The sequence below is a fragment of the Amblyraja radiata genome, chromosome 9 (genome assembly GCF_010909765.2).
Source record: "Amblyraja radiata isolate CabotCenter1 chromosome 9, sAmbRad1.1.pri, whole genome shotgun sequence".
Taxonomy (NCBI): Eukaryota; Metazoa; Chordata; class Chondrichthyes; order Rajiformes; family Rajidae; genus Amblyraja; species Amblyraja radiata.
This window is the reverse complement of record NC_045964.1, coordinates 8,809,194-8,835,478: the sequence shown is the minus strand read 5'-3', so window position 1 is coordinate 8,835,478 and position 26,285 is coordinate 8,809,194. Positions and strand designations below refer to the sequence as shown.

The 26,285-nt window shown below is 42.9% G+C and overlaps 2 protein-coding genes across 2 annotated transcripts in view; both read left to right on the top strand.

Annotated features, from left to right (window-relative positions):
• The window catches only part of LOC116976742, a 415,857-nt gene that overhangs the window by 281,834 nt on the left and 107,738 nt on the right, over positions 1–26,285 (top strand). The window lies entirely within an intron of this gene.
• Positions 1–26,285, top strand: part of LOC116976748 (DEAD-box ATP-dependent RNA helicase 42-like) — a 51,917-nt gene that overhangs the window by 23,375 nt on the left and 2,257 nt on the right. Inside the window, exon 4 of the mRNA XM_033026647.1 lies at positions 10,573–10,653. Coding sequence (XP_032882538.1) covers positions 10,573–10,653 — 81 coding nt within the window. The remainder of the gene's footprint in view (positions 1–10,572; positions 10,654–26,285) is intronic.

Below are 26,285 nucleotides of genomic sequence, written 5' to 3'. Positions count from 1 at the left end.
ACTCCTCCCCCTCTTCCCTCTCCCTCCCCCCCCTCTTATCCCCTCCCCTTCCTCCCCCCCCCCCCACTGTGAGGGAAGGCAACAAAGTCCAGTCCACTTCCTCTTTTTCACCCATGGTCGGGCCAATTAAGGCCTCCACCGTCGCCACGACGGTGGCACGATCTTTCAGGCCCTCTCGTCTGATGCTGGAGCTCCGGCGTTGTGAACGTCTGGAACGGCCACTTCCTCCCCGGGAACCGCGGCTACCGAAGTCCACAGGCTGCGCTGGTCGGTGCTCCAACACTGACGATCTCGGCGAAAGATCCCAGGTTCCGCAGTGTTTAAAGTCTCCGCCGCCCGCAACTGGACGCTCCGCAAACACAGCTCCGAGATGTTGGAGTCGGGTGTCTCAGCACTCCGGAGTCGGGGGCGGAGGGGGGGGGCGGGTAAGGTTGGTGACGTAACTCGTGGAAAACAGTGCGCCTGCGCGTTGACAACAGCTGCTTTACACTAGAGCCGGGGGGGGGGGGGTTGGGCCATGAGCCAGGTGGGCCATGAGCAAAGGCATTGTGACGTTTACAGATGTGGGGATTTTTGAAATCATGAGGTAAATATCTACCGGAATATGTAAAAATTTTGCCGTTTCAGCGTTGGGTTTTCGAGGAGATATGAGTCAAAGGCGAAATGACACACACACACACACACAGTTTTAATAAGTACTAGACTAAGTGAGACCCGTTGGGTCCCAGCTTCATACGGGATGACGTCACAATGCCTTGGCTCGTGGCCCGACCCACACAGACACACACACAGCAACACTCACACACACTCTCTCTCACACACACACACACACACACACACACACACACACACACACACACACACACACACACACACACACACACACACACACACACACACACACACACACACACACACACACACACATTCAGTCCATCTCCCCTCAACCTCTCCCCCATGCACTCTTCGTGGCTCTCCGACAGCGCAGCCATTCCTGCCTTTTAGGTACCCATTGTGAAGAACACGCAGGCATGGCAAGTGGAAAAGGGATTTATTATAGTTTAAAATGTGAATGACTCTTATAATATAACAATTTAAATGTTAACGGTGATTTATTGTTCAGTTTTGTCTCTTGTTGTGTTTTGCTGCACACTCCCTCTTGATGGCTCTTTGCTGTTCATAAAAAAAGAGACAATTTTAATATAGAGCGATTGAGCGGTCAAATTTTAACAAAGAAAATCTGAGAATTTACCTCGTCATCATTCAGTGCAGGCAGCAAATCCAATGTCACAGCACTTCAAGCAGAGTGCAGGCAGCAAACCCAATTTCACAGCACTTCAAGCAGAGTGCAGGCAGCAAACCCAATTTCACAGCACTTCAAGCAGAGTGCAGGCGGCAAACCCAATTTCACAGCACTTCCAGCAGAGTGCAGGCAGCAAACCCAATCTCATGGCACTTCAAGCAGAGTGCAGACAGCAAACCCAATCTCATGGCACTTCAAGCAGAGTGCAGACAGCAAACCCAATCTCAAGGCACTTCAAGGGGAGTGCAGGCCAGCAAATACACACACACACGCACTCGCTCACTCACACGCACTCGCTCACTCACACACGCTCACACTCACACACACGCTCACACTCACACACACATATACACTCACACACATACACTCACACACATACACTCACACACATACACTCACACACATACACACTCACACACACACACTCACACACACACACAGGCACTCACACACACTCACAAACACGTACTCACACACAGACACTTACACAACCACAGGCACTCACACACAGACACTCACGCACACACAGACTCTTGCGCTCACACATACTCACGCACACACATTCACATACTCACGCACACATTCACATACTCACTCACGTACACACACATATACACACACACACACAAACACATTCACTCACACACACTCACTCACACACATACACTCACACATAAACACACCCACACATACGCACTCATACACGCACTCACACACACGCGCACACATACTCAGACACACACGCACACCGACTCGCGCACACCGACACTCGCGCACAGACACACATTCACACTCACACATACACACACACACACACACACACACGTACACACACAAACGCACTCTTACGCACATACACTCTCACACACACTCACATACACACACTCACACACACTCACACATACATGCACACAATCGCTCTCGCACTCACGCATATACAGACACTCGCACACACGCTTGAGGGACTGAGCTGCCACCCCAAGAATCCATTTGGCCCACAATGTCCATTCTAGCCCTCTGGAGACCAGTAATCCCTGCAACCAACAACACCCATACCAGCGCTCCAGAAGCGCCCCCCACTAACCACCAATATTGGAATTGGTGGAGGTGGAGAGGTGGAATATTGCGTCGGGGTACCCACCCTCTCGTGTGAACATGGGACCCAACGGGTCCCACGTAGTCTAGTAACTCTTATTTTTCATCGATGGGGAAAATCCTCGGGGTCTGATAAGCAGAGGAGGACTGCGAGTAAGATGGCCAAAAATCATAGCAATATATGGTAGCTTTTATTTCTAAAATCAATATACAGCGCAGACAGGAAGTGGTCAAGATGAGACTTTTAATTATAAAGATATGATATGATGATATGTAAAAACAAGTCTATGGGAACAGGCCCTTCGGCCCACCAAGTCCACACCGACCAGCAATCTATCATACACCAGTTCTATCCTACACACCGGGGACAATTTTCACAGGAAAATTAACCTACAAACCGGCACTTCTTTCGGATGTACAGACAGTGCTGTCTGTACAGACAGCACCCGTAGTCAGGATTAAATCTGGGTGTGTGGTGCTGTAAGGCAGCAACTCTGCCACTGTGCCACCCCATTAAATTATTTATTCTGTCGTTGGTGTATGGTGCTCCACTCACCGTCCCCGGGGAGTTTGTCCCTGATGATGATGGGTCCCAGGAACTGCTGTCATCGGTGCTGATCCGCTTGTGGGAGAGGGTCAGCGCCCTGTCTCCCGTCAGAACGTCGCGTCATGGAGTGGCGCCTTCCCATGTGCCACTGCCGCTGATGGGCTGCACGTACATCTTTCTTCGACGTGACTCCCGCAGTTCGCCAATGCAGCGCCCGTATGAAGGTCCCTTTCACGTGCTGAGGCACGGGTCTACTACATTTGATTTGGACATGGGAGGCCGGCGCGTTTTGTTTGAATCCGGCCCACTTGGACCTGAGCGAGCCAGTCCAAGTAGCTCAACCGCCCCGTCATGGGCGTCAGCCGTCCCGGACTCCCGGAGATTCTTCCGACCGAGCAAGCCGTGGGATGGTCTGTACGTGTTCTGGCCGCCTCGTTCAGCTTTCCGTCCTGTTTGGTGCTTCTGGTTCTGGGGGGGGGATCATGTGGCGGCACCTGGTTGTAAGCCATGGGCATAACGAACCCTCGGGTCTGGAGGGCGGTGTCTGAGTGTGGGAGGCGCTAGTCATGGGGTTGGTATCTGAAATGGTATTTAATGCCGGGCAATGCCCGTGACCTTGAGGGAGTAGGGAGCTGTATTGGAGAGAATAAACTCGTCAAGTGCACACAACTCGTGTCCGACCAGTTTTTGGCTGGACTCCTGCGAATCCCCGCTACAATATATTTATAATGGTGTCACATCAATAAAATTGAACACATGATTCTGATTTCTGCCATCAGTTGGATAACTCCAGTCATTGTGTTTTATGGCTGGTTTTCAACCTCTTCACTCCGAAGGTCTCAACCCGAAAAATCACCCATTCTTTCTCTCCAGAGATGCTGCCTGTCCGCTGAGTTATTCAGCTTTTTGTGTCTATCTTCATTCTCATATTCTCATAATATTATTCACCTCAACTGTCTTTTCTTCACCTACGTTGCTATTGGCGAACTGCGGGAGTCACGGCGAAGAAAATCCAAAGGGTTTCTACAGCTATATTAATAGCAAAAGGATAACGAGGGATAAAATTGGTCCATTAGAGAGTCAGAGTGGACAGCTATCTGCAGAGCCAAAAGAGATGGGGGAGATATTGAACAATTTCTTTTCTTCGGTATTCACCAAGGAGAAGGATATTGAATTACGTGAGGTAAGGGAAACAAGTAGAGTAGCTATGGAAACTATGAGATTCAAAGAAGAGGAAGTACTGACACTTTTGAGAAATATAAAAGTGGATAAGTCTCCAGGTCCGGACAGGATATTCCCTAGGACATTGAGGGAAGTTAGTGTAGAAATAGCAGGGGATATGACAGAAATATTTCAAATGTCATTAGAAACGGGAATAGTACCGGAGGATTGGCCTACTGCGCATGTTGTTCCATTGTTTAAAAAGGGGTCTAAGAGTAAACCTAGCAATTATAGACCTGTTAGTTTGACGTCAGTGGTGGGCAAATTAATGGAAAGGATACTTAGAGATAATATATATAAGCATCTGGATAAACAGGGTCTGATTAGGAACAGTCAACATGGATTTGTGCCTGGAAGGTCATGTTTGACTAATCTTCTTGAATTTTTTGAAGAGGTTACTCGGGAAATTGATGAGGGTAAAGCAGTGGATGTTGTATATATGGACTTCATTAAGGCCTTTGACAAGGTTCCTCATGGAAGGTTGGTTAAGAAGGTTTAATGGTTGGATATTAATGGTGGAGTAGCAAGATGGATTCAACGGTGGCTGAATGGGAGATGCCAGAGAGTAATGGTGGATGATTGTTTGTCAGGTTGGAGGCCAGTGACTAGTGGGGTGCCACAGGGATCTGTGTTGGGTCCACTGTTATTTGTCATGTACATCAATGATCTGGATGATGGTGTGGTAAATTGGATTAGTAAGTATGCAGATGATACTAAGATAGGTGGGGTTGTGGATAATGAAGTAGATTTTCAAAGTCTACAGAGAGATTTATGCCAGTTGGAAGAGTGGGCTGAAAGATGGCAGATGGAGTTTAATGCTGATAAGTGTGAGGTGCTACATCTTGGCAGGACAAATCAAAATAGGACGTACATGGTAAATGGTAGGGAATTGAAGAATGCAGGTGAACAGAGGGATCTGGGAATAACTGTGCACAGTTCCCTGAAAGTGGAATCTCATGTAGATAGGGTGGTAAAGAAAGCTTTTGGTGTGCTGGCCTTTATCAGAGCATTGAGTATAGAAGTTGGGATGTAATGTTAAAATTGTACAAGGCATTGGTGAGGCCAATTCTGGAGTATGGTGTACAATTTTGGTCGTCTAATTATAGGAAGGATGTCAACAAAATAGAGAGAGTACAGAGGAGATTTACTAGAATGTTGACTGGGTTTCAGCAACTAAGTTACAGAGAAAGGTTGAACAAGTTAGGGCTTTATTCTTTGGAGCGCAGAAGGTTAAGGGGGGACGATAGAGGTCTTTAAAATGATGAGAGGGATAGACAGAGTTGACGTGGATAAGCTTTTCCCACTGAGAGTAGGGAAGATTCAAACAAGGGGACATGACTTGAGAATTAAGGGACAGAAGTTTAGGGGTAACATGAGGGGGAACCTCTTTACTCAGAGAGTGGTGGCTGTGTGGAATGAGCTTCCAGTGAAGGTGGTGGAGGCAGGTTCGTTTTTATCATTTAAAAATAAATTGGATAGTTATATGGACGGGAAAGGAATGGAGGGTTATGGTCTGAGCGCAGGTATATGGGACATGGGGAGAATACGTGTTCGGCACGGACTAGAAGGGTCGAGATGGCCTGTTTCCGCGCTGTAATTGTTATATGGTTGCTGCAGAGACTATAATCCCAGTTATCAAATTTTTCTTCATAGTGAATAAAAAATTCCAGCCCTGCCCACATCTTCATAAATCGCTCCTGGATCCTCTCTTGCACCCTTTCTACATTGTGTCATAGTCTTACAGCATGGAAAACAGGCCCTTCATCTCAACTGGTCCATGCAGTTCAAGATGCCCCTTCTAAACTAGTCCCATTTATCCACATTTGCCCAGATCCCTTAAAATCGTGTGTGTGTAAGGGTGTGTGTCAGTGTGTGTGAGAGTGTGTCAGTGATGCGGCAACAACACCTGGAGTTGCAGGCCGGCCCTGGTGCTCTGTGTCCAGTTGGTGTCCGGGGGAGGTGAGGGTCAGTGACCCGGGGGTCGGAGAGCGGAGCCATAGCCCGAGATTCATCCCCGCGGCTCCAGAGGCGACACAGACGCCCCCACTCACCGGATCAGGTCGTGGCTCAGGATTAAAACTCCATGGGGTATGGACAGAGCAGTCGATTGACACAGAGCCGCCGGAGGTGTGAGCGGTGCCTCGGGTCAGTGCTGGGACCGCTGCCGTGTCTCACCTATCACACCATCTGCACGGGAATGTGTAGTTTAGTTTAGACACTAAACTACTTCTTTTTTTTCTCCAAATCATTCAGCGGGCCGGTTTGGACCCCCTTCGCGGGCCGCTAGTTTGACACCCCTGCTTTAAACCAATGCCCTCTAGTTCTTGAATTTTCTCCCGGGAAAAATGCTATGCATTTACCTTATATATTCCCCTCATGGTCTTTACTCACCTCTGAAACTATTTTTGCATTATTTTGAATTTCCAGCACCTGCAAAATTTGGTTCCATGATTGTCAAATGGAATCATTAGTACTGCAGTTATATTGCCATTTTAAATAGTGTGCGATGGGTTTAAGCCAATCAAATGGCTTGTTCTTTACAGGAAACCTGCCGACAGAAAACTGTTCTCATTGGTGAGTGTGGAGTAGATCTGGAAGCCTTGGGCGTATTGAATTGTTCGTGACTTTAAAACATTTTTTGAGCGTGAGACATTCTGTGATCAGCGTGAGAATCGCATGAAATGTGTGAGTTTCACGCTCAATTCGTGAGAGTTGGCAGCCCTGTGACTACAGAGGCATGAGGGAGGAGCTGGCTAAAGTTGATTGGTAAGGGCCCCGAGCAAGAATGACAGAGGAACTGTAATGGCAGGAATTTCTGGGAATAATTTGAAAGGTGCAGGATTGGTCTACATTGGCAAAAATTGGTCGCCATGGAGAAAATCGATAATCCTGTAGTCGTAGGTGCAGTTGTAGTGGGGTCGCCATGTAGTTATGGGCGGTCCAGGTAGTCATAGGTAGTTTTAATAAATTGCCTTTGCTGACTGGGCATTTTCATTGGCTCATTGGGGGGAAAAAAACGTAATCATGAGTTTTTAGAACCAATGATAACCGACCGGTAATGTTAAATGCCTGCCAAACTTCACAGCTGTGTATCTCTGGCTTATTAAAAGTTGTCTGGCTTCTTAAAACTGTCTCAACTCCTTCTACCCCCCTCCTTCTCCCCCACTTCTCTCCCCCCTCTCTTTTAAAGGACTTACCGTACACAGTACTAGCTGTCTTAACCTTCCTGTCCATCGCGGTGTGTCTGTATCACCATGGCTTTGCACCGTGTGAATTTCAGACAGCGCTGCCCCGATTTCCCTGGCCCCCACCTTTGCGATGTGTTTGTGTGTGTTCCACTCTGACAGTCGCCGTTCCAGTTCCCGGTTTTTCAGGCGAGTGCCGCAAACTTGACAGTCCGCTGAAAAATCGCCTAAGTGGGACAGGCCCTTAAGGAGAATGTTTGGGAAGCTGAAAGATCTGAAGGTGGATAAGTCACCTCAACTGGACCACCCCAGGGTTCTGAAAGATTGTGGAGGCATTAGTAGTGATCTTTCAAGAATCGCTAGTCAGGTATGATCTCAGATGATTAAAAAAATTGCAAATATTACTCTGCTGTTCAAGAACGGAGTGAAGCAGAAGAATGGAATCTATCGGCCGGTTAGCCTGACTTTAGTGGTTGGTAAGATTTTGGAGTCCGTTAGAAAGGATGAATTTTCCGAGTACTTAGAAACACATGATAAAGTTGGCGAATTCAGCATGGTTTTGTGAAAGGGAGATCTTGCCTGACGAACCTGTTAGAATTCTTTGATGAAAATAGCAGGATAGACAAAAGAGAGTTAGTAGATGTTGTTTACTTGGATTTTCAGAAGGCCTCTGATAAGGTGGAGCACGTGAGGCTGCTAAAGAAGATGAAAGCGCATGGTATCAGAAACTAGCGTGGATAGCGGTTTTGCTGAATGGCAGAGGCAAAGAGTAGCAACAAAGGGAACTTTTTTTGGTTGGCTGCCCATGACCAGCGGTGTTCCGCAGCGGCCGGTGCTGGTGCCGCTACTCTTCATGTTGTATATCAATGATTTGGATGAGGGAATTGAAGGCTTTGTGGCCATGTTAGCAGATGATCAAAAGATAGATGATGGAGCAGGTACTGTAGCGAAAGCAGAGACTGCAGAAAAACTTTGCAACAGGTTGGGAGAGTGTGCAAAGAAGCAACAGATGGAATACAGTTCAGCAAAGAGTGGAATCATGCATTTTGGTTGTAGGAATAAAGATGTAGACTATTTCTTAATGGGGAGATAATTCAGAAATTGGAGGTGCAAAGGGACTCTGGAGTGCTGGTGCAGGATTCCCAACAAGTTAACTGGCACATCGAATCGGCAGTAAGGACGGAAAATGCAATGCTTCAATTTTTTTCAAGAGGACTAGAATATAAAAACAGGGATGTAATGCTGACGGTATATAAGACATTGGTCCGAACGCATTTGGAGTATTGTGAGCAGTTTTGGGCCTGAGGAAGGATGCGGAATATCTGAGGAAGGATGTGATGGCGTTGGAGAGGATCCTGAGGAGGTTTACAACAATGATCCCAGGAATGATTCGGTTAACCTGATGAGTGTTTGAAGGCACTGGGCCTGTTCTCGCTGGAGTGTGGAAGGATGAGGGTGGTCCTCATTGAAACCTACCAGATAGTGAAAGGCCTAGGTAGAGTAGAGGAGAGGATGTTTCCACTAGTGGGAGAGTCTGGGACCAGAGCACATAGCCTCGGAATTAAAGGATGTGCCTCTTGAAAGTAGATGTAGGAATTATTTTAGTTAGATGGTGGTGAATCTGGAATTCATTGCCACAGAAGGCTGTGGAGGCCAAGTCAATGGATATTTTTATGTTGAAGAATGACAGGTTCATGATTAGCAACAGTGTTTGGGGTTACGTGGAGAAGGAAGGAGAATGGGGCTGAGAGGGAAAGGTAGATCAGCCATGATTGAATGGCGGAAGAGACTTGCTTAGCCGAATGCCCTAATTCTTCTCCTATAATGTATGAACTATTCCAGCTATATAATGGAGTGCAACTCTTGTGCTCGGTGCCCAATCCAATGAAGGCAAGCATGTCAAGGTGTTCAACAACTTGTCTACCCAGTTGTCACTTTCAGGGAGCTAAGTACCTCTGCCCCTGGTGTCTGTGCAACAATGCATATCATTCACTATATATGCTCCATGCCTTGTCCAACCTCCCAAAAGCAACACTTCTCACGTCTGATTGAAATTCCATCTAACAATCCTTGGTTCTATTTCCCATTTGATCTAAAGTCTGTTTTAGCTTTAGAAAACCCAGAGAGTTGTGAATCTGTGGAATTCTGTGCCACAGAAGGCAGTGGAGGTCAATTCACTGGATGTTTTCAAGAGAGACCTAGGTTTAGCTCTTTGGGTTAAAGGAATCAAGGGATATGGTGGAAAAAGCAGAAACGGGGTACTGATTTTAGATGATCAGCCATGATCATACTGAATTTGGCTCGAAGGGCCAAATGGCCAACCTGCACCTATTTTTCTATGTTTCTGTGTTTCTTCACTGTCTATCACATCACCAATTTTGGTGTCATATACAGAATAACCAATCACTACATATTCAATCAATATATAGGACAAATAACAGGGGACCCAGCACCGATCCGTGCAGCACACCACTGGTCACAGGATTCCAATCTAGCAACAAAAACTCCCCTGTCACCCTCTTTCCTTGCACCAAGCCAATTTTAATTCCAACTGGCGAACTCACCCTGAATTCCAAGCGCTCGAACCAGCCTTTCATGCGGACACTTGTCAAAAGCCTTGCTGGTCCATATAGACCACCACCTCATCTATCCTCTTGGTCTCCTCCGCAAAATTCTCAAACCAAATTCATGATGAACTATTTCCTAGGCATAAAGCCATGCAGACTTCCCTGAATCAATCCTTGCCTCACCAAATGTAGATAGATCTTGTTTTACATAACTCCCTTCAGTAACTTTGCCATCATTGATTTATGTTCATTGTCCTGTTCTGTCTTTATTAACTAAAGTCACATTAGTCACTATCCAATTTTCCAGTACCTTACCTGTGACTATAAAAAAAAAACTCTGACTGGATCACAGCAATTTATTATTTCCAACAATGTCCTGGGACGCACTGGTCAGATCCTGGGGATTTATCCATCTTTATGCACTTCAACATCGCCAGGCCCACCTCTTCCGTAATGTTGATATGTTCCCTGACATTACTATTCTTTTTCTATAATTTCTTTGTTTATACAATCCCTTTTCAATCCAGTAAAATTTCTGACAGTGTCATGTTCTGTTAATTTGGTTGGATTAGAAGTTATATTAATTAAAGATTTTTGACCATATTTCATTTTCAGTTTGTATTTTGCTTCAGTCCACTGTTCTTATTTCTCTGCAGGTTTATTCTTACTCCCGTGTGTGACCAAAAAGTTGAAAAATTGTGGGATACATCTCTTCTAATTCAGAAATCATTACAGGTATATTGTTTTGTGTTGTATTTTTTATTCTTTTTTTTTGGTTTATCAAGTGAAATTTTTATATGTTACTAGACCAAGTCGGACCCATTGGGGCCCGTTCCCCCACGCAATATTCCTTTTTTAAATTTTTTTTAATTTTTTTAAAAATTATTTTTATTAGAAGTACGGTAAATTACAATAATACACAACACATATATCTTAATACATTTTTTGTACCGCTTCATTTTTTTGAGCTTTAAGAAAAAGATAGAAGTAAGGAAAGTAAAGAAAGTGCGCAAGAGTCGTGAAGTGCAAGAGAGTGTTGGGAAAAGAAAGCCCCTTAGAAAAGAAGTTAGAGAAGGAAGTAAAGTAAGAAAGTAGACCCTAGAAAAGAAAGAAAAAGAAAGTAGGAACAATCGCTCTATTATAACATTAAACTCCACAGAAAGGGGACTACCAACCAAGTTTGTTTTTGTTGTTTTACCTCCCATTGCCAGGTCCTGATGCCATTTATTTATTTCTTTCTTTTTAAAATTACTATTGCACCTCATGCTTGTAATAGGTCCAGAAACGTAGACCACGTCTTTTGGAATTGGTCTGCTTTACCTGCTAAGAGGAATCTCATCTCTTCCAGATGTAATGTTTCAAACATATTTGATATCCACATTTATATTGTTGGTGTGGGCGCATTTTTCCAGAATTTAAGTATGAGCTTTTTTCCCATTATTAGCCCGTAATTTAATAAATTCTTGTGATACACGTTTAATTCAGGGATACCTTCCGATATTCCAAAAATGATCCATTCTGGTTTTGGTACCAGTTTTATTTTAATTAATTTTGAAAAAATATCAAATATTTCATACCAGAATTTTTGGATTTTTGTACAAAATACAAAAGAATGCGCTATGGTAGCTTCTTGACACAGACATTTATCACAGATTGGTGAAACATTAGGAAAGATTTTATTTAATTTAGTTTTTGAATAATATAGTCTATGTAATGTTTTGAATTGGATGAGCGTATGTCGTACGTTGATCGAACATTTATGCACCTGTAGTAAATGATTATCCCAGCTCTCTTTTGAAATTTTTATAGCTAATTCTTGTTCCCAGTCTCTTCTAATTCCATCTGTTGTGGGTATTTCTATGTTTAAAATGATATTATATAAGTACGATATTAGATTAGCTGATTAGCTAAAAAAAAAAATATTATTCAAATTTATTGGTGAGAGGATAATCGCTCCTATATTACTCGGGGAGCAGTCCCCTTTTTCCATTACAACCCAGTCCGCATTTGTCTTCATTGCTTCATGCAGTAAGTCGGAAGGCATATTATGATAGTCTTTTGTGTATTTTTTCAGATAATCACGAATTTGAAGATATTTAAAATATTGGTTATTTTTCAAATTATATTTCAGTTGTAGTTGTTGAAATGATAGTAATTTTCCCAATTCATACAGATCTTCGAGCGTTTTGATTCCCATTCTTTCCCATTGTATAAATGATTTGTCTATGATTGATGGTTTAAACGATGGGTTATTGACTATTGGTATTGAGAGAGATAGGTTTCTTAATTTTAGATTCTGTTTTATTTGTTTCCATGTTCTAATTGTGCTATGTATAATTGGATTTTTATTATAATTTTTATTATTCAAATTTATTGGTGAGAGGATAATCGCTCCTATATTACTCGGGGAGCAGTCCCCTTTTTCCATTACAATCCAGTCCGCCTGCTGGGCAGAATTGTCCAGCAGGTGAATCATATTTTTAATATTTACTGCCCAATTATAATACATAAAGTTAGGGAGCGCTAGACCCCCCAACTCTTTTCGTTTATTAAGGTGTGCTCTTTGTATTTTATGGGATTTATAATCCCATATAAAATTTGTAATGTCTGAGTCCAATTTTTTGAAAAACTTTTTTGGGAGATATTAAGGTATTGATTGAAATAGGTATAGGATTTGTGGTAAGAAAATCATTTTTATAGCATTTATTCTGCCTATTAAGGACATCGGAAGTGTTTTCCAGAATTTAATCAAATTATTTAATTTCTTAAGTAAGGGATTATAATTGGCTTTAAACATATCCTGGTAATTTCTAGTAATTTCAATTCCCAAATATTTGAATTTTTCTGTAGCTATTTTAAAGGGGAATTTCCGGAGGTGTGTTGAGTCTTTTGGTTTTATCGACATAATTTCACTTTTGTTCCAATTATTCTGTATCCTGAGAAGGATCCAAAGTCCTCAATTAAATTTAATATATTTGGTATACTAATTTGTGGTTTTGTGATGTACAGTAGTACATCATCGGCATATAGGGATATTTTGTTATTTGAATATTTTGTATTATAACCGTAAATATCCAGGTGTGTTCTTATTTTTTCAGCAAGGGGTTCAATTACCAAAGCAAATAACAGCGGTGATAATGAACATCCTTGTCTATTGCCCCTTGATAGTTCAAATTTCGAGGATAATATATTATTAGTTAGTATTCTAGCCGTAGGTTTGTTATATAATAGTTTTATCCATGCAATGAAGTTCTCTCCCAATTGGAATTTTTGCAATACTTTAATCATATAATCCCATTCTACTTGATCAAACGCTTTTTCTGCGTCCAGTGAGATGATAGATAACTCTTGGTCATGAGATTTATGTGAGTGCATTATGTTAAGCAAACGTCTCAAATTATTGAATGAATATCTCTTAGGTATAAATCCTGTTTGATCCTCATTTATTAGTCTACTAACATACCTGCTTAGTCTACTGGCTAGTGTTTTCGCTATTATTTTTTGATCCGTATTTAACAAAGCAATAGCTCTATATGATCCTGGTTCTTCTATATTTTTATCTTTTTTAAGTATTAATATGATCATTAATTCTGCTAGTGTTTCAGGTAAGCTTTGCTCTTTAAAAGCATATGTATACATTTTCTGTAATCGTGGAGTAACTATGTTGTAAAAAGATTTATAAAATTCATTACTGAATCCGTCTGGTCTTGGTGTTTTTCCATTCTTTAGTGTTTTTATTGTGTCTTCTATCTCCTTAGAAGTAATTTGTGCTCCCAGTTCCTCTTGTTCCCTCAGTTCTAATTGTGGTAGGTTACAGTTATCTAGAAGTTCTGAAATTTTATTATTGTCTATTAACGTTTTAGATGTGTATAGATTCTGGTAAAATTGAGCAAATCTTTTATTGATATCCTTGGGTAATGTTAATAATTCCCCTCTGTCTGATTTAATCTTTAATATTGCATTCTCTTTTTCCCGTTTTTTCAGTTGGCGTGCTAGAAGTTTGTGGGGTTTGTCCCCGAATTCGAAGTGTTCTTGTTTTGTGATTTGAAATAATGTTATAACTTTCTCTGACAGTAATTTATTTAGCTTGAATTTCAATAGTAGGATTTTATTATGTTTATCCATAGTTGGATCTTTACCATTATCTGTATCTAATTGTTTTATTTGTTCTTCTAAATGTCTTTGTTCATTCTTATTCTTTTTATTTTGATAAGCTTGAAATGAAATAATGACTCCTCTAATAAATGCTTTGAAGGATTCCCATAATAGCATGGGGGATATATCTGGTGTATCATTTATCTCAAAAAATAGGTCCATCTGTTTTTTTAGATATATACTCCCTTGTGGGTCTTTTACAATTTGCGAGTTAAACCTCCAGAACGATTTATTCATAGACATTCCTTCTAGTTTTAAAACAAAAGTTAACGGAGAGTGGTCTGAGATCGCATTAATGTGGTATTTAGGGTTCATAGTGTGCGGAATTAATTTTGTATCCACAAGAAAATAGTCTATCCGTGAGTATGTTTTATGCACCGTTGAATAAAACGAATAATCCCTTCCCGTCGGGTTTGCAATCCTCCACACATCTGCTATATTTGTGTTTTCCATATATGTATGTAAAAGTTCACTGGTTTTAGATTTCATATTACCTTTTTGTTTTTGCATCGATTTATCTAGATAAGGGTCTAAAACACAGTTAAAGTCTCCTCCAATTATAACATTTTGATAATTAAATTCTGCAATTATATTCAAAATTTTATTAAAAAATTGAGGGTTATCAAAATTGGGCGCATATATGTTTACCAGCGTAATTGGCGTATTATTGATCTCTCCTGCTACTATAAGGTATCTCCCTTATCTGAAATAGTATTCTTTGATTTAAATGGAATTCCTTTACGAATAATGATTGCAGTACCTCTAGATTTGGAAGTGAATGAAGAGTGAAATGTTTGGCCTATCCAGTTCGCCCTCAGTCTCGTCTGATCTTGATGTTTAAGATGCGTTTCCTGTAGAAACGAAATGTCCGTGTTGTATGATTTCAACTGAGCTAGTATCTTGCCCCTTTTAATAGGTTCATTAATACCCCTTATATTCCAACTACATAGTGTGATTCCTCCCATTTTCTTTTGATTGTCGTCATACATTTTTACCAATTTTGATGACCTTATTTATTATGGTGCATCCATACCTCAGGACTGGTTATTTTGGGGGCATTTATATTATAGACTTCCTTGGTAGTTCCCCTCTGCGATTGTCCTTGAAAAAAAAACACATAGATGTGACATATTGTGATTAAAAAAAAAAGTATATCAAATAAATTTACGGTGTCTGAGTTTCCGACACCGAAGTGAGTGGCCCACTCGTCTGTGGGGTACGACATCGATATCGCTTCCGGCGTAGATGTTATGAGGTTAGCCCCGCTGCCTTTATTACCCAAAACCTAGGGGGTCGGTACCGTTTCCAAATCAGTTCTATTTCACCCAGTTGCAGTATATATATATATGTTTCATTCCGACTTATCAAATCTAATCATGTATTCAGTTACATATATTCCTCACTCTTTATCTCTTAACTATTTGTAATTGGTTTTAGTATTGTTAAAAGTGAGCTGTTCGCTGAAAGGGTTAACTAAAAGAGTCAGGCTCCTGGAATTATGCCAGGTGCCTGAGTCTCCTCCCCTCCCCACTCGAGCTGCGGAGCATATGTGATTACTGTTGTCTGCGTTATAAAGCAGGCAACACATTTTTATCAGTTTCAATTGCTATTTCTATATTAGTATTGTTAATTATTAATTATTATTAATTCTCAATATTTTGTAAAACTATATAAGCCATGTGATGTTTTTTGCTCTCAGCTCAGCAGATCGTCACTCCCATGTTATCAGTCTTTCCTCGTTTGAGCACAGAGTGTCCTTGAGTTAGATTCCGCAATGTTCAAGGGGAGATAATATTGTCTAGACACGTCTCGTGGAAAATCTGTTGCGTGTAATAATTTTTAAAGATTGGTGTTGTTCACTTATTTCACTTTTCTTGTGATATTCTTGTTGGGGGAATAAGCAAATTAATTTGTTCATGACGTCTTGGTGATCAATTTTCAATTGTTGCTGCCTTGGCCACGATTTCTTGAGCGTATTTAAGAGATTCTACCAAGTTAATGAATGTTTTTGACATTCCCATGAAAGTAATACGCATCCTGGCCGGATAATACACTCTGGTCTGTGAGAACTTTCTTCTCTTTTGCACAATCTCTTAAGGGTAGTCCCGTAGGAATTTAATAGAATCATTTCTGTACATCATCTTCTCTCCGTATTTGAATTTTTTCATCAGCGCTTCCACTGTTGGGATATCCCGAAGTTTGACTATGATCTGTCGTGGGTAGGCTTGTTCTCCTTGAGATCTTGGTTTAAATCTGGGTAGTCGATGTGCTACTTCAATTACAGGTGCCTCAGGTAGATTGAATACGTGTTTGATTAGATTGGCAGTGAACTCACAAGCATTGTCCCCCTCAGCTCCCTCTTTTACTCCACGTATTCGTATATTTTGACGTCTTGAGCGAGCTTCTAGGTCAACATATTTATCAGAAACTTTTGTAAGTTGGCTCTTGAGGCTGTCTATTTCTAACTTCATCGTCTGCATCTCTCCGGTCATCTCTTCCACAACAGCTTCCATATCTTTCACTGCAGTTACATTTACAGAAACAGTTTCATGAACAGCCTCAAACTTCTTTGTGGTCTCTTCTGCCACCTTATTAATTTTCCCCGTTAATTCTTCTTGCACATCATCAACTTTTTTTTGCAGAGCACCAATGCCCGCAAGTATTTTTTCATTACCGGCAATCAAATTTAAGTTTCCAGCTTTCAAATCATTTTTCAAATCTCTTACCGAGTTCTTTAACTCCTCCATTTCGGTTTTCTCTTTTGTGGTCATCTCAGTCTTAGATCGTGTAGCCATTCCAGAATCCACTCCAGAGGTCAGTTTTGCAGTTTCTTGATGTTCCAGAGTCTTCAGCAGTTGTTTTGTAACTTTCCTCTGTGGGCTCTGACCTGGAGACGTACTTTTCATTTAAAATGACTTTCCCTCCGTTAAATTCACGGCGCTTACTGATGACATCATCAGCACCGCGACATGAGACTCCGGTAAGTTTTTAAAAACGGTCCCGGCCTCCAGACCCGATTTTAACGCGAAAAATCGCGATTTTTTCAGCGGAGCTAGAAGATTTGCGACTGCTAACAAAACATGTCGCCACCGGACTATTCCACCACTCACCCATTCTCCAAATGCAACCCGTTCCCCCAACGCAATATTCCACCACTCACTCATTGCCCCCAACTGCGACGTGCAGCTGAGGGGTTCCCGTTGTGTCGCCAGAGATCCCCGTTGTGACGCGAGTCATGGCAACCCTCCCCCAACTGCACCTCGCCTTTCCTCTTCCCACCCCTATCCTAATTTTCCCTCATCCTCCAGCACTCCCTGTCCCTCCTCTTAACCAGCCCCCTTCTTTCCCATCTTCATATCCCCTCCCCACTTCTTCACTCACCTCTCCCTCTCCTTTCCCCTACCCCCAGTCACTCACTCCCTCCTTAACCTCCCGACATCCCCCTGCTCACCCACTTCTCATCTTCCCCCACCACCCGCTCTCCTTCCTCACTGCCCTCCCCCCCTCTATTCCCCCCCCCTACCTACCTCCCCCATTCCCCCCTCCTCTCCCTCCCTCCCCCCTCCTCTCCCTCAATCCCTCTATTCTCACCTCCCCAGGATGTTTCTGTAAACCACCGTCTGCCCCGTTTTCTCCACCACGTAGGTGAGGAATCTGTACTTGAGGTGTGGGCTGTTGCGGGGAACGGGCCGAGCAGAACGGAGCTGGGGGAGGGAGAGGGCGAGCTCTCAGTCCTGCTGCTGTCCTTGCCTGCGCTCTCCCCCTCTGCGGGCCTGGAGCAGCAGCCCCGGGTGCCGCTCTTCTCCCTGACTGCGGGCCCAGAGCAGCAGCGCGGTCACCCCCAAATCCAGGCTGTGCCTCAGCGCTCAGGCCCGGGTCGCCGTCGCGGCCTCTCCCCATCCCCGGACCCCTCACCGGATCCTTGCCTTGAGTCCTGCTGCTCTCCCTCCCCGCGGGCCCGGTGCCGCTCCTCCAGGCGGGTGCTGTCGGGGGGAGACGGACTGGATGAGCCGGGTGGAGGGGGGGGGGGGGGAAGAGCCCGAGGCTGCAGCCCACCTTGTCCTGGGTACCGCTCCTCTCCCTCCCCATGGGCCCGGAGCAGCAGTGAAATGGAAGGGAACTTGACCGTGCAGGCGTTGTGTCCCCGATGTGAGGCGAGGAAAAAAAGATGGCGGTTTGAAACTGTGCAAAGTGGGAGGTGGGTGTGGCTGAAATTCGGGATGCCATTGTGATGTCATTGTGAGTTGGAACGCTGGTGACGGCGAGGGCAAGTGAATTTTTTTTTGTGTTTTTCTTAAGTTTTAAACGTGAATTTAAATTTGAAGGAAACTTCTTTCTTGTACATCACAGGACAGTGGTGAGTAAGGTGGTACAAAAATGGTACAGGTGCACAACTTTTTATCCGAAAGCCTTGGGACCAGACACTTTTCGTAATTCGGAAATTTTCGGCTTTCAGAATGGAATATTTTTAGCGTAGATTTTAACGGCTGGCTCAGTGGTAGAGTGCTTGGCTCATATCCGCAAGGTCGCGAGTTTGCGCCTCGATCCCGGCAGTTACTCGATCGCGAGTTTGAGTCTTCAATGTAGTTTTTTCTTGCAGAATAGGAGAGAATAGGGAGGGTTAGGCTTGGATCATTCTCTGCGAGATGATCTTAGTGCGGGAGACAAGTGTAGGAGAGGTGTACTGACTGTGTGGGCAGAACTTTGGAAGCGATTGCCCACCATTCTCAAAAGCCGCTGTGTCTCCCTGTCCCTGGGAGAGTAGGGGGCGATCAAACAGCACAATACCCCCCTCCCCCTCCAACTCCAGAGGAATCCACTCCCCGATGAGCCGCTACGGCGACAAGTGGCAGTTCGCCCACAGCCCGAGCTGCGCCACCCCAAGAACAAGACGTACCTTGCACACCATCAGCTTCTGCCCCTACGGGGAGCGTGTTCCTCTGGAGTTGGAGCGGGGCTGGGCTAGAGTTGCTGATCTGGGATCTCCGTGCTTGCAGTGGGCCTGGGGGTCGGTGTCCCGATGAGGGGACGCAGATCGGGCTGTGGGCGAACTGCCTCTTGTCGCCGTAGCGGCCCATCGGGGAGCGGCTTCTGGTGGTCCTGACGTCTCCGGCCAGTTTGCAGTTTTCCTCTGGATTTGGAACGGAGCTGGGCTGCTGCTGGCTGTGGGTCTCTGGGATCTCCATGCTTGCAGTGGGCCTGGGGGTCGGTGTCCCGTTGGTCCTGACGTCTCCGGTGACTGGCACTCACCTGCCGGCATCGCCGACGTGAAGACAATGCAAAGCCCCCGCGCCGGTGCAATGGGCGGGGAGCTGGAGAGGGGAGGGAAGGGGTCACACACATGACCGGGAAGCAGAGGGGTGTAGGTGGGGTGAAACTGAAGGGAGCGACAATCTGCTGCTGCCTGCCCGCTGAGTTAAAAAGTTCCCACGCAAGACTCACGATACACTGTGTATCGTAAGTCTACCGTGGGAACTTTTTAACTCAGCGGGCAGGCAGCAGCAGATTTTCAATTATTAACCCTCCCGCGCAATATACCCTCATCTTCTCTTTTATGAATGGAGATTTAGTTCCCCTTTCTTCGAGGACCGACCGGAGGTTCCGCTGTCACCTCTGCGGGCCGCCCTCGGTGAACGTCTTCAAGGACCTTTCTTCAAGGACCGAAAAAAATGTCCGCTGTTCGGAACTTTTCGTTATTTGGAATTTCGGATAAAAGGTTGTGCACCTGTAGTGCTATGCTGCACCGTTTTTGCGCAAATATAGGGACAAATATAGTAACAAAACAAACAAACAAATAAACAAGACGAGATTTTTAGTTATATACTAGATTAAGTGGGACCCGTTGGATCCCATGTTCACACTGGAGGGCTGGTCCCCCAACGCAATATTCCACCTCTCCACCAATTCCAATATTGCTGGCCATGGGGAGGGGGGGTGTTCTGAAGCACTAGTATGGGTGTTGTGGGCCGAAGGGACTGGTTTCCAGAGGGCTAGTATGGACATTGTGGGCCGAATGGATTCTTGGGCTGGCAGCTCAGTCACTCAGGCCTGGTGGGCTGGCAGCTCAGTTACTCAGGCCTGGTGGGCTGGCAGCTCAGTCACTCAGGCCTGGTGGGCTGACAGCTCAGAAACTGCCAGACATTCTGCCCAAAACAGGTGAGAGACTCTGTGAGAGAGAGAAGGGGGAGAGGGTGGAGAATCAATTTTAGACATTTTTCATCTTTTTCTGCAGATCACAGCAATGAAGGAGGAAAGTCTATCCTGGCCTGGATCTCACAGGGAGCAAATAAAGGGAGGGAGAAAAATACTGGGGTGAGGTTTAATACTTGCAGGGGGAATACTTACTGATGAGCTGAAGGGACTCCTGGGCTAGTACAGACCTGATGGGCCGAAGGGGCTCTTTAAAAGAAAATCTCAGTGAAGAGCACCTTTTCTGGACTTTTCCTGGCCTGGCACGGGCCTTTTGGTCCAAATGCTCCTCCTGGGCAAAGACGGGCATTTTGGGCAAAAGGGACTGGTTTCTCGGCTAATAGGGGCCTTGTGGGCTGAAATTAGTGGTTTCAGGCAGGCCAAACAACTCATTTCATTTCCAATTGCATTGCAGTTTCAAGCACAGGGCAGGCGGAATAACTCATTGCATTTTCATTTCACTTCCATTACCATTGCAGTTTCAAACACAGGGCAGGCCAAGCCAAACAGCTGATTGCATTTTCACTTAATTTCCATTGCCATCGCACTTTCAAGCACAGGGCAGGCTCAAGCCAAACAGCTGATTGCATTTTCACTTCATTTCCATCGTCGGCGCTCAACCCGGGGACAGGCACCCCCGGAGTCAATCACCCCTATCACCTTGCACAAGGAAAATATTGGAATTTATGGAGGGGCGGGGGAGGGGGAAGAGGTGTATGTGGGCGGTGGGGAGGGCGATGTGTGTGGGGGAGGATGGTTGTGTGCATGAGAGGGAAGGGTTGTGTGTGCGCAGGGAGGGGGTGTGTGTGGGCGGGTAGGGGGGTTGTGTGGGAGGGAAGGGGGGTGTGTGTGGGCGGGGAGGGGTGTGGGCGGGGGTGGTTGTTGGGGGGGAAGGGGTTTGCGCTGTGGTGTGGGGGGAACGGTGGTGAGTGGGGGCGGAAGAGGGGTGTGGGAGGGAAGAGCTCGGAGAAAAGACGAGGGAGGGGGGTTATCACGGGGGGGGGGTGCAGGAGCCAGCGAATGAGCCAGAGGGGAGGGGGCTGGGGGGCAGTGCAATGGCGATGTAGTCAGGACTCACAGCGGGCGGCACCAGCAGCAGAGGCTGCGGGCACAGACCTGAGCGAGGCCGCATCTCCAGTGCGACCCAGGCCAGGCAAGGGGGGTCGAGGGGGGTGTGGGGGGGCGGTTCCAGAACATTTCACCCCCCCGTGAAGATTCAGTGGTTTATGAAGTTATTAAAACCGTTGGGGAGGTGGATAGGGCGGCGACCCGCACCCCTTGCAGGGACATTATGACATCACTCGTGTTTTGAAAGGTCATTTAAAAAAAAAAAAACTTTAATGATGAATAACTTTTGAAATGTAGCATGAAATATGAAGGGATCCGGTTTATTTCGTCGATCGGGTTAATGTGAGTAATAATCTGTAAAAATTTCAACTCTAGCGTTTTGACGAAGGTAGAAAAACACAAACAGAAACACACACGTATACATACACATAAGATAAGACTTTTATAGGTACACCAGACCAAGGGCAGACCCGTTGGGTTTGCTCCCCCAACGCACCCGTCCCCTACCCATAGGCCCTACGGGAGGTGTGGGGGCAGAGAGGGAGCGGGGGTGGGCAGAGAGAGAGGGGCGTAGAGTTTGAGGGGTGGGGTTGTGGCGCGTCGTCACAGGGGAGGGCTGGTTCGCAATTTCCGGCTGGCGGGTCGCGGCAACCGGCTGCAGGCTCCAGGTGGCAGTGCCCGGGGGGGGGGGGGGAGAAACGTCACTCGCAGTGCGAGCAAGAAGAGAGCGGTTTTTTTTCACAGTCTTTTCAGATTTTTGAACATTTTCATTAGTGTCGAGAAATAAAGCATGAATTTTTCAGATAACGCCATTTTGGACTCCATGGAAAAATCCCCCCCCTTCTGTCTCACCCCCCCCCCCCCCCTCTCTCCCCCCCCCCCCCCCCCCCCCCCCCTCTGAGAGATGCCAGGTACGACGTCAATGCGAGATGCCATAGTGATGTAGTACCTGGAAGCTGATAGAAACCTCTCACTGCAGTCTTCTCAAACTGGGCTTTTTTTAAACTTTAAATATCAATAACTTGTGAAATATAACATCAAATGTGAAGAAACCTGATACTAATGACCACGGGAAAAAGTTGAGTAAGGTTCTGCAAAAAATGTTGCGTTATTGTGTACTGTTTTGGCGTAGTTCCTTCATCTTTCTTGAGCCAGTTAAGAATCAACAACAGTGGGACCATGAATTTGCATATAGGCAAGATTTACGATTAATTAAATGGATTTTTTTTGTTTTTGTTTTTTTGTTTTTGTTTATTTTATTAGAAGTTAATACAATACAAAACAATACCGTAATCCTATGTCATACCGTAATCCATTCTATGTACAACCTCTAGTTTTATGTTATGAGTAGGCAAGACAAGAAAAAGAAAACAATAGAAAGGGGAAAGAGTGGAAAAATAGATGGTAGAGAGTAGAAAAATGTGAAGTGTGGATATAAAAAATAAAAATAAAAAAATAAAATAAAAAAGAAAAGGTGGAAAGTAGAAATAGAAGAAAAGGCCCCTTAAAAGAGAATTTTTCAAATCTATATTCGGAGATGTAGATCTATCCACGTCATGAACTGAAATCAGCAATCCTTATGGTACCGCTGCATCACATGATTCCAAAAAGTCGATGAAAGGAGACCAACTCCTTAAGAATTGGTCATATTTATCTATTAGTCGGAGTCTCATTTCTTCAAGGCGTGCTATGTCCATCATATTCCTAATCCACATTTTAACAGTTGGTATGGTTGTATTTTTCCAAAATTTAAGTATCAATTTCTTTCCAATTATTAACCCATAATTAAAAAAAACATTATGGTCTTTATTTAAATTGGTATCTTCTCCTATTATTCCAAATATAATCCATTCCATTTTGGGTTCTATTCTTGACTTGAAGAGCTTTGTAAATATATCAAATATATCACTCCAAAATTTATTCAACTTTGTACATCCTACAAATGAATGTGTTAAATTAGCGTTTTGAAACAAACATTTATCGCATCTGGGAGAGACGTTTGGATAAAATTTATTCAACCTCGTTTTTGAATAATATAGTCTATGTAATAATTAGAATTGAATTAAATTATGTCTTGTATTAATAGAACAGTTATGTGTATTCATCAAATACTTTTCCCATCTATCCTTCGAGATCTATATCATTAGCTCATGTTCCCAATCTTCCCTTAGTGCTTCTGTTGAGGGTGATTCTCTATCTAATATATTATTATAAAAGTATGAAATTAATTTTTGTGAATCAGCCTTAATATTCATTGCTTCTTCTAAAGGGTCTAAAAATATAGTTTGAAATCTATGTATATATTTCTTCATAAAGTCACATACCTGTATATATTTAAAATATTGATTATCCTTCAATTTAAATTTTAATTTTAATTGTTGAAATGATAACAGTTTACCCAATTCATACATATCCCCTACTTTCCTAATCCCCAGTCTATCCCATTGTTGATATGTGTTGTCGATGAGAGAAGGTTTGAATGCGGGGTTGTTCAATAGTGGGGTTAGTACTGATAAATTATTTAATTTCAAGGATACTTTTATTTGTTTCCAAATTCTTATTATATTGTGAATAATTGGGTTCTTCTTGTATATTATACTATTCAATTTTATCGGTGAGAGCAGGATCGTTCCTATATCGTGCGGATAGCACTCCTCTTTCTCCATTCTTATCCACTCCAACTGCTGAGTGGAACTATCCAGCCAGTACATTATGTTCTTAATATGCACTGCCCAGTAGTAATACATAAAGTTAGGTAATGATAAACCCCCAACTTCTTTAGATTTGCACAAATGCTTTCGTTGAATTCTATGTGTTCTGTAATCCCATATAAAATTAGTAACTGGAATCTAGTTTTTTGAAAAAATATTTTGGAATATATATTGGGATCGCTTGAAACAAATATATTAATTGTGGTAAGAAAGTCATTTTTATAGCGTTGATTCTACCTATCAATGAGAGCGGAAGTGTTTTCCAAAATTTAATCATATCATTCAGTTTATTTAATAGTGGTATAAAATTGGCACTAAATAATGATTTGTGTCTTCTTGTAATTTGAATACCCAGATACTTGAATTTTTCTGTTGCAATTTTGAAGGGGAATTTTAGTAAGTGTCTCGAATCCTGTGGTTTTAAAGACATAATTTCGCTTTTATCCCAATTTATTCTATATCCTGAAAAAGAGCCGAATTCCTCAATTAGTGTTAATAAGGTGGGTATACTCGTTTGTGTATTAGTAATATATAAAAGAATATCATCAGCATATAGTGAAATTTTATTCTTTGAATCCTTAGTGTTATATCTGTGAATATTCGGGTGATTTCTAATCCTTTCGGCCAACGGTTCTATCATAAGGGCAAATAGCAATGGTGATAAGGCACACCCTTGCCTATTACCCCTTGATAAGTAAAATTTTGGAGATAGCGTATTGTTAGTTAATATTCTTGCCGTAGGTCTATCGTAAAGTAGTTTAACCCATCTAATAAAATTCTCTCCCATATTGAATTTTTGGAGTACCTTGTATAAATACTGCCATTCTACTTGATCAAATGCCTTCTCTGCATCCAGCGTGATAACTGAAATATCTTCATTGTCCTCATTATGAGAGTACATTATATTGAAAAGCCTTCTCAAATTATTAAATGATTGTCTTTTGGGTATAAATCCCGTTTGATCCGTATTTATTAAATTGTTAATATAAATATGTAGCCTTCTAGCTAGAATCTTTGCTAAAATTTTCTGATCCGTATTTAGTAGTGAAATAGCTCTATAAGAACCCGGTTCATCTAAATCTTTATCTTTTTTTGGTATAAGTGTTATTGTTGCTTCTGCTAGGGTTTCTGGTAGTTTATTTTCGGTATAAGCCTGCGTGTATAAATTGAATAATCTTGGTATAATTGACTCCTGAAATCTTTTATAAAATTCATTACTAAAACCGTCTGGTCCTGGGGTCTTCCCATTTTTCAGTGAGTTTATTATTTGTTTTATTTCTTCACTAGTAATCCGTGCTCCTAATTGCTCTTGTTCTAAACTATCCAATTTTGGGAGCTTGCAATTATCTAAAAAATTTGTAATTTTACTTACATCTGTATTTATTTTAGATGTATATAAATTGTGATAAAATTGGGCAAACCTCTTGTTAATATCCTTAGGCAGTGTTAAAAACTCGCCCTTATCCGATTTAAATTTAGTAATGGTTTTTCCTTTTCTCGTTGCTTCAGTTGCCTCGCAAGTAGTTTATGTGGCTTATCCCCAAATTCGAAGTGTGCTTGTTTTGTAATTTGGAATAATTTTATTACTCTAGCCGATAGTATTCTATTGACTTTATATTTCAATAAAGTTATCTTATTATGTTTATTTATGGTTGGGTCAGTTGCATTGTCCAGTTCTAGTAGTTTTATTTTCTGTTCTATCCGCTGAAGTTCTCTTTTATTTTCCTTATTTTGAAAACTTTGGTAAGAAATTATGACGCCGCGAATATATGCCTTAAAGGTTTCCCATAATAGCGGTGCAGAAATACCTGGCGTGTCATTTATTTCGAAAAAAAGTTTTATTTGTTCTTTTAAATGGATTTTAACCACAATCTTACATGCAAGGCTTCTGATACTGAAACAAGCTTTTTTTTTAAACCTAAATTTCTTTCATTCCTTGAATTAAAATTTGGTTATTGTTATGGTGAGATTCAAACTCTTGTTTCTTCACCTGTGGACCAAGACTCTGGACACTGCCAAGAAACCTAACCACAGCTTCTGCTAATTGGTTATAAAATATTTTGATTGTCCTGTGTTTTAGAATGGCACTATAATGAAAAGGCGTGTTTCTATCGAGTTAAATTGGAAAAAGTGAGCAGTATAAAAGTAGAAATTGGTACAACAAAGTCACTTTTATTTAGCTCTGCAAAACTTCACAAATCTCATTGAAATGTTGGTCTGATAATCTATTTTGAGTATTCTGAA